This window comes from Otolemur garnettii, unplaced genomic scaffold (genome assembly GCF_000181295.1).
Source record: "Otolemur garnettii isolate 467f Iridium unplaced genomic scaffold, OtoGar3 scaffold00049, whole genome shotgun sequence".
NCBI lineage: Eukaryota > Metazoa > Chordata > Mammalia > Primates > Galagidae > Otolemur > Otolemur garnettii.
The window spans coordinates 6069369-6078945 of NW_003852444.1; the positions used below are offsets into that span (position 1 = coordinate 6069369).

The following is a 9577-nucleotide window of genomic DNA, read 5'->3' on the forward strand; positions in this document are numbered from 1 at the left end:
CCGTTTTCATGGTTTTAGTTACCAACTACATGCTCAGGATCCCGCACTTCTGTCTCTGATGAGGCCTTGCTTCTGAGCTCCAGACTCTGGCGCCTCAGCACTTTCTCCCTGGGCCTACTCCTTTTCCAGCTTCCGTCAGTGCCTGGCAACACCATCTCACCCGCAGGTCATCCTTCTCTCCTCTCTCCCATCCTGTCCCCGAACCACATGGCTCTAACCTCCTGTGCACCCCAACCTGTTCATCTTACTGCCTTTGCACCATCAGCAGTGCTCTGGCTGGGCCCTGCTGGGCTGCTGAGCCCATGTCCCACCTGCGTCCTCTCACCCTTCTTCAGCTTGTTGTCCTTGCTGCACCTGCAGGTCTTGCTGTGCTCTTCCCCACAGAGGCCAAAATCCTCCTTGTGGTTTACAGGGCTCCACCAAGCAGGCTCTGTCTTAGCTCAGGCTGCTGTAACGATACACCATGGACTGGCACAGAGATTTATTTCTCACAGTTCTAGGGGGCTGAAGTCCAAGATCAAAGTGTAGCATGATTGGGTTCTTCTGAGGGCCCTGGTCACTGTCTTCCCATAGTGTCTCTTCTTCCTGCAAGGGCACTGATCCCATCCTGAGGGCCCCACCCTCATGATCTCATCTAGACCTAATCACCTCCCAAAGGCTTCATGCCCACATATTATCATAGTGGGGGCTAGGGCTTCAAAATATGAATTTGGGTGGGGGGCATAAGTGTTCAGACTGTAACAGACCCTCACTGTACCCTTTCTCCCTGTTTTTTTAGCTACAATCTGGTTCTTGTAGTTTACTAAGAGTAACACAGGTATATCCTCTTGGGGTTTTCTTACTTGCTATTTCCTCACCCCGGAGACCTCTTACCCTACCCCATCACCTCTGTGTAACCACAGATTCCTTATTTCCTTGAGAAAGCACCCTGATGCCCTAGCCTAACTCTGGCCTCCGTACTGTGAGCTTTTATGACACCTTGAACTTTTCCTTCATATCATTTATCAGATTATAATCATTTATTTGCTATTTAAAATCTGTCTCTTCCTATAGGCTTTAATCCCTGTGAGAAGTGGGGTATGTACACATTTTGCTAATTTTTATATTCCTAGCTTCTACTACAGTTCCTCCCAGAGTGGCCTGGTGCCCAAAATGCTTTGCAGATTATAATTCTAACTGGCTATTTTTGTATATAGAAAACCAACCAGGCACAGTGGCTCACGCCTGTAATGCCAGCACTGTAGGAGGCTGAGGCAGGAAGAATCCATGCAGCCAGGAGTCTGAGACCAGCCTGGGCAACATAGCAAGACTCTGTCTTAAACAAAATCAGCCAGGGGTGGTGCATATCTGGAGTCCCAGGGGTTCTCAGATGCTGAAACAGTTGTATCACTTGCACCCAGGAGTTTGAGACTTACAGAGAGCTACGATCATAACACTGCACGCCAACCTGGGCAACAGAGGGAGACCCTAGCTCTAAATTTTTTTTTTTTTTTTTTTGAGACAGAGTCTCACTATCATCCTCAGTAGAGTGATGGTGTCACAGCTCATAGCAGCCTCCAACTCCTGGGCTTAGGCAATTCTCTTGCCTCAGCCTCTTGAGCAGCTGGGACTACAGGTGCCTGCCACAATGCCTAGCTATTTTTTTTCTTCTTGTTGCAGTTTGGCCAGGGCAGGGTTCAAACCCACCACCCTTGGTATATGGGACTGGTGCCCTGCTCAGTGAGCCTCAGGTGCCACTCTAAAATTTTTTTCTCTTTTTTTGTTTTGGTAGTTTTTGGCCAGGGCCAGGTTTGAACCTGCCACCTCTGGTATATGGGGCTGGCGCCCTACTCCTTTGAGCCATAGATGCCTCCCTAAAAAATTTTTTTTTTAATTAAAAACTAAAGTGCCAATTGTGACCTATAAGTTATCACAAGAAAAGAAAAATTCTTGGCTCAGCACCTGTGGCTCAAGTGGCTAAGGCACCAGCCACATACACCTAAGTGGTGGGTTTGAATCCAGCCCGGGCCCACCAAACAACAATGATGGCTGCAACCAAAAAATAGCCAGGCATGGCGGGTGCCTGTGGTCCCAGCTACTTGGCAGGCTGAGGCAGGAGACTTGGTTAAGCCCAGGAGTTGGAGGTTGCTGTGAGCTGTGATGCCACCACACACTACCCAGGGGGATAGCTTGAGGCTCTGTCTCAAAAAAAAAAAGAAAAGAAAAGAAAAATTCTCTGTAATTCCATTACCAGAGATAACCACTGTTAATAGTTCAGGGTATACTGTTTCAGGCGCTTTTGCATACATGTATCTTGTCCCTCTGAGCATATCTGTGTATCAGCAATATTTGTACACGCATAGATGTGTGTATGTGCTGTACATGGATACATAGACATAGTTACATATGAATACAAATGTAACTTCCATGAATATTTGCACGTCTGTCCACATGTGTCTATGTATGTCCCAATAGTATCTATGGTCACCTGTGGAGGTGGGTGGGACTACTCTCCCTCCCCAAAGTCTGGTTCAGAGACTGATGATGCTACACACACCACGAGGATATAACAAGTTTTCTTAATTACAAAATTGAGGTCTCTGGGAGAAGTAGAACAGGCCTCTCAAGCAGATCAGAAATGGCCTGAGAGAACAAGGGAATGTGACAGACCTGGGTCTTTGGTGTGGTTGGGGGTGCTGGGGTGCAGGTCCCCATGTGTGAGCAAGGAACCCTCATCCAGGCCTTGCAGGGTTTAAATCTCCTGCTGACACCAAGGAAGGGGCACCCAGGCCTTCCCAGCAGTGTGCAGGGGATGGGACACAAGGGGGAAAGGGAGGGACGAGGCTTGAAAGCTCTCAGCAAACATCCCATGGAGTCACACATCTCTTTTTGGTGTGTACCTACGTCTGTGTGAGTATGTATGTAGACGTGTCTGTGTCAACACACATCTGCATAGTGCAGCTACCTTTTCTCACTAATCTTACTCTGTCAGCACACGTTGACCAACCTCGTTCTCTTTAAGTGGATGCATAGAGTTCCACTGCATGAATGTGCCGTTATTAGCCACTGTTGATGAATGACATGTTCATTTTATTTATTTTTTGACACTTACAAGCAATGGGACACTGATATTATGCACAATACACCTTTGTACATGTGCAACTATTATATATATATTTTTTAAGGATACACGGTTTTGATGGATTGCTCAGGCTGGATTCCAATTCCTGGGCTCAAGTGATGCTCCCAGCTTAGCTTCCTGAGTAGCTAGAATTATAGATGTGTGCCACTGCACCTGGTTTATGTGCAACTATTTAAATTATTTAACATAGAGTCTTTAAGGCTTTTTATGTTCCAGACACTGTATAAAACATTCAAGATCCTAGATTCTTTGAAATTGAATTCTAGTGGAGAAGGGACAAAGGACAGTTAAACAATATGCCAGATAGGATACTGTTATGAAAACCTAAAAAACCACGGAAGGAGATAATGGAGGGGTGGCGAGGGAGGGCCTGTACCATAGGGCAGACGCACGGGGAGCTAAGGGAGTTTAGCAGCATGTCCAAGGGAAAAGCAGAATTTTGTAGGAAAAATGTATTGGATCACTTCTAGGTAAAAGGGTATACATTTTAAAATTATAATCAATCCTGTTAAATCTTATATTTTTACAAAATGTATACAACTTCTCTCTTTTTTTTTTTTTTCAGAGAAAGAGTCTCACTTTGTCACCCTAGGTAGATTGCGGTGGCGTCACAGCTCACAGCAACTTCCAGCTCTTGAGCTTAGGCGATTCTCTTGCCTCAGCCTCCCGAGTAGCTGGGATTACAGGTGCCCACCACAATGCCTGGCTATTTTTTTTGGCCAGGACGGGGTTCAAACCCGCCACCCTTGGTATATGGGGTTGGCGCCCTACTCACTGAGCCACAGGTGCCTCCCTAAAAATGTATACACTTCATAATTTATAAGTACATTTTCTTCACTACATATTCCCATTTCTCTTGCTCTGGGTAACCGCTGTTTGATTCTTTGTACTTTATTTTTTCTCTTTTAGATCCCACTTGTGAGTGAGATCATCCCTTTTTGTGCTTGGCTTATTTTACTCAACACAGGGTCTTCCAGGGTTATCCATTTTGCTCCCTATAGCAGCATCTGTTTTTTAAAGGTTGAATAATATTCCACACTCTCTATATATCTCACAAGTTCTTTTTTGGCTATAATAATAATGTTGTCATGAACACAAGAGTGCACATATCTTTATGAAGTGGTAATTTCCTTTGGGAATATACCCACTAAAGGGGCTGCTGGATTGTCTGGCAGTTCTATTTTTAATTTCTTTGGGAAACTCCATGCTGTTTTTCTTTTCTTTTTTGACACAGAGTCTCACTATGTCACCCTCAGTAAAGTGTTGTAGCTTCATAGCTCACAGCAATCTCAAACTCTTGGGTTTAAGTGATTCTCTTGCCTCAGCCTCCCAAGTAGCTGGGACTACAGGCACCTGCCACAACGCCCGGCTATTTTTTTTTTTTTTTTAAAGAGACAGAGTCTTACTCTGTCATCCTTGGCAGAGTGCTGTAGCGTCACAGCTCACAGCAACCTCCAGCTCTTGGGCTTAGGTGATTCTCTCGCCTCATTCTCTCCAGTAGCTGGAACTACAGGCGCCTGCCACAATACCTAGCTATATTTCTCTGTTGCAGTTTGGCCGGGTCTGGTGCCCCATTCACTGAGCCACAGGCGCCACCCACACCTGTCTATATTTTTGTTGCAGTTGTCATTGTCGTTTAGCAGGCCTGGGCTGGGTTTGAACCCACCAGCCTCCATGTATGTGGCCAGTGCCGTAACCACTGTGCTACTGGCGCCCAGCCAGGATAGTAAGGTTTTTTTTTGTTTTTTTTTTTTGAGACCGAGTCTCACTCACTTGCTGTGTGTCATGGCGTCATAGCTCACAGAAACCTCAAACTCTTGAGCTCAAGCAATCCTCTCACCTCAGCCAACTGAGTAGCTGGGACGACAGATGCCTGCCAAAAGTCCTCAGATTGGTCTGGAACTCCTGAGCTCCAGCAATCCACCCTCCTTGGCCTCTCAGATGCTGGGATTACAGGCATGAGCCACTATGCATGGCCCTCGTTTTTTTGCTTATGTAATTTGGAATTTTTAGTCAGGATATTAGCCATTTATTACAGATATTGTTAAATTATTTGCCTTTTGATTTTGCTATCAAGGTGATATACAAAGCTTTAAATTTGTATGCAATTTACAGGTTATTTTCACTTTGGCGTTGGCCTTGTCACGCTTAAATGGCTTTCACCCCCCATTCCTTTATATTTCTAAAAATACAATATTTATAAAATATTAAAAGTTCAAATGTTTTCAGCGCTTCATCTAACACATTTAAGTTCTTTGATCTATTTCTTTCTTTGTGGTCTGACAACCTACCTTTAAAAAGCAACAAAACGAAGGGCTATCCTGGGCTATCCTTTTGTTGGCCTTCAACATGCCCGTTATCACAAGCCCAGTTTCCAGACGCTGGGAACACCGGGATCTATTTAGTGATTTGCTGCTTTACTAATTGCCCTGTGCCAGCACTGCTGTCACACTGCTAATGGTTACAACTTTGTCTAATGCGTCCTAGGCTAATAACCTCCCTCAGCCTTCTCTACACATTTTCAGAAGTTTGAGTTCTTACGTGTTCATTCTTTCAAATTAACTTTTTCACATGCATATTTTAAGCTCATTTTATTTTATTTTATTTATTTTTTTTTTGAGACAGAGCCTCAAGCTGTCCCCCTGGGTAGAGTGCCATGGCATTACAGCTCACAGCAACCTCCAACTCCTGGGCTCAAGAGAGTCTCCTGCCTCCACCTCCCAAGTAGCTGGGACTACAGGCGCCCGCCACAACACCCGGCTATTTTTTGGTTGCAGCCGTCATTGTTGTTTGGCGGGTCCGGGCTGGGGATTCGAACCCGCCACCTTAGGTGTACGTGGCTGGCGCCTTAGCTGGTTGAGCTATAGGCGCCGAGCCAAGCTCATTTTATTTTTAAAAATTTCTTGTAATTTTATTTTTTGACAGTTCTATCCTTTACTTCTTCCTTCCTTCCTTTTTTTTTTTTTGCAGAGACAAGCTCACTCTGTTGCCCTTTGTAGAGTGCTGTTGGGTTACACTGCTCACAGCAACCTCCGACTCCCGGGCTTAGGCGATTCTCCTGCCTCACCCTCCTGAGTAGCTGGGACTACAGGTGTGTACCACAACGCCTGGCTACTTTTTTTTGTTGTTGCAGTTTGGCTGGGGCTGGGTTCAAACACGCCACACTTGATATATGGGGCAGGAGCCACACCCACTGAGCCACAGGTGCCGCCCATACTTCTTCCTTTCTATTGATGGTGACAGGGTCTTGTGCTGTTGCCCAGGCTAGCCTCAGACTCCTGGGCTCAGGAGATCCTCCTTTCTCAGCCTCCTGAGTAGCTGATACAAATTAACTATTTTTTCCTTTCACAGATGGTCTCACTACATTGGTCCTAAACTCCTATTAACCTCCAGCGATCTTCCCACCTCAGCCTCTGGAGCAGCTTCAATTATAGGCATGAGCCACTGTGCCTGGCCAAATTAACTTTAGAATCAATATTTTTCCAAATTGATTTAAAAATCCTAACAGGATTTTGATTTTTATTACAATTATATCTTACTTTGGTAAGGATTACATTTTTACAAGACTGCGTTTTTCTAAAACATAGATTTCAATTTTTATGTGCTTAGTAAATATGAGTTTCTTACACATTTCCTTTTATTCCTAAGATTTTTTTTGTTCCTGTTAGCTGTGTCCTAAAAATATGTTGTATTTTCATTCCATTCGATGTAGTTTTCATTTTTCTTGAGACTTGACTCATGGATAATCTAGACGTGTTTGTAAATTTTGCTGTTGCCTTTATTTCTAGCCTGATACTAATCAGAGAATACCCTTTGATTCCAATTCTTTTTAAATCTGCTGAGGTTCATTTATGGCTCAGATGGAGTTTATCTTGGGGAATGTTCAATGGGCACTTGCGTAGTTCTCTGCTGCTGTTGGGCATCCTACCAATGTCAGTCAGATCCTGGCTGATGGTGTCAGGAAGTTCTATGCTGTTTTGCTGTCTACTGGTTCTATTAATTATTGAGAGAAGTACTGAATCTCCAACTATCTATGGATGTCTATTTCTCCTTCCAGTTTTTGCTTAATTCTTTAGAGACCAAGGCTGAGTGCGGTGGCTTGACTGTAGCTCACTGTAACCTCAAATTCTTGGGCTAGAGCAATCCTCCTGTCTCAGCCTCCAAAACAGCTAGGACTATAGGCATGTACCTCCACCCACAGCTAATTTTTTTCAGTTTTTTGTAGTGATGGGGCCTCAGGCCAGTCCCAAATTCCTGGCCTTCAAGAATCCTCCTACCTGGATCTCCCAAAGTACGGAGATTACAGACATGAGCCATTGTGCCTACGCCTGAATGTATTTTGAAGCTCTTCGGTTTGGTATACAACCTTCAAAATTAGAAGATACCAAGAAACCAACCAGCCAAACAAAAAAACCTTTAGGATTGCTGTCTTCTTGTTGGATCAATCCTTTTGCCATTATGTTACCTTCTTCTTTGTCCCTGGTTTGGCTTTTTACAAGTAGAGACTTAAGAGATCTCTTTCCTTTTGACACAGTGAATCTGGAGTGGCTCTTTTAAATCTGCATTTTAACAAAATTCCCAAATGATTTTTATAATCAGGTGTTACTCAGAGTTCTTGCTTGCAAACAACAGACACTGACTTTGGTTAACTTAGGTAGAATTTGTTGAAAGAACACCCAGTAACATCTAGATTGCCAGAGTCTTGCCATGAAGCAGATCCTTGTGCCCCTCTAGGGCAGGTGCTCTCCTTGCTGTTTGCTGGTGGAACAGTTTTGTGATCTAAACTCAACCCATCAGGGTCTTACACCAACTAGGACTTTATATTTGATACAAACTATGTCAAGTAGGGATACTTTAGAATTCATGCTGCTGGTGGTGAGAATTTTGGTGTCCAGTAACAGAATGGCAGCAATGACAGAACCTAGGCACGTCAACTGTGCCATGCTCATCTATGGCACGACTTGGTCTTGATTCAGACTACTTGGCCTCTTTCTATTCTCCCCATTCCCTGAGCCTGGTTTTCCAGCCTTTTGGCAATACGCACACTATCACATGATACACAATCTCCTGTTTGGGGGAGATTGTGATTTATCTTGGGAGACAAAATCAGAACTGTACCTATCACTTGGTAGGTCAACTATAAAGTACTAGGGAGGTTAACATCACAGGTTCTGTGTGCGTGGTAAGTGGAATCATTTACAGTTTTGGATCAGGTTACCTAAGATACACGAGTTGGAGGCCAAATGGTGCTAACACTGCTGTGCATCAGGGACCCATATGTGACTTTGGACAAGTAGTTACTGAAACTACTTACTCAGTATAGGCTCCTCTATAAAGCAAAGAGGTCAGACTACACCAGAGAGATTCTAGGTCTTTCCAAATTACAACATGGTGACTTTAGTCCTTGTGAGCTTAGTTGACAACTGTCAAGTGCTTGACCATCTGACAACTTTGAAGTTTGAGGAGGACAGTCGGAACTAGTCATTATCTGGGGGGGAAAGTCCCAGGCCACAGGATATATATAGAGAGAGGGAATGGCAGAAATTTATTCTTATGGTGGAAAAACTGACGCTGAATAGAACATTTTGATTGGTTTTCATACATGAGGCATTGTGAACAGAGACAAGACACGTTAGTAATTTTCTTCAGAGACCCAGAGATTACATTTCTTCAAAAACCACCTGCCTTTTGTTTCATCCTGTCAGAACTGAAGGGGAATGTTTGGCACAGAAGGGACAACATATAGTGAGAGGGTCAGCAGTTATGTAAGCTGAAATGAAAGAAGGGTGGGTGGCAGATGCCCCATCTCCCCCCAGACTCAGATTTGCTCTAGGAAAAGCCTAATGGGTAGGTATAAAGGAAGACTCAAAAAAAAAAAAATCACACAAAATGCCCCCACTAGCTTGACACAAATAAATCAGCCAGGAATGTATAACTGGCAGAGCATCCGGCAAAGGGCCATTTTGGTGAAGGGGATCCTATTTTCCCTTTGACATTAAATACTAGTTTAGAGCGATGGGGCATGTAAACTGAGCCATCCTCTTGTGACTTGCAGGTTCTCATGAGTGCTTCGTTCCTGGGAGCTCTGTGTCTCTTTTCATCTGTCTGTGCCATATGTGCCATTTCTGCATTTACTCTCCCCATTGAGACCAAAGGACGGGCCCTACAGGTGAGCAATGCAGGAAACTCGGCAGTAATTTTGATGAGCCTGGTAAACTAAAAGTCCAAAAAACTCTTTAAGGAGTATTTTCTAAATAATGTGTGCATTGCATTAGAGTAACTGGATAATAAAATTAGCATTATATATATCCAAAGAGACAGAGGTAAATGCTTATATACTTTATTATAGAACCTCTATTGCTAGGTTCTAGTATTAGCTGAACATGGATGGATAAGACCTTTTAAAAAAAGAGTGCATTACTGATCTACTAAATCACTTCTTTTTCCAGCAAATTA

The 9577-nt window shown here is 43.8% G+C and overlaps 1 protein-coding gene across 1 annotated transcript in view; it reads left to right on the forward strand.

Moving 5' to 3' along the window:
- SVOPL (SVOP like) overlaps positions 1 to 9341 on the forward strand; it is a 62253-nt gene extending 52912 nt beyond the window's left edge. Inside the window, exon 14 of the mRNA XM_012806233.1 lies at positions 9177 to 9341. Coding sequence (XP_012661687.1) covers positions 9177 to 9341 — 165 coding nt within the window. The remainder of the gene's footprint in view (positions 1 to 9176) is intronic.
- The last annotated feature ends 236 nt before the right edge of the window (positions 9342 to 9577 follow it).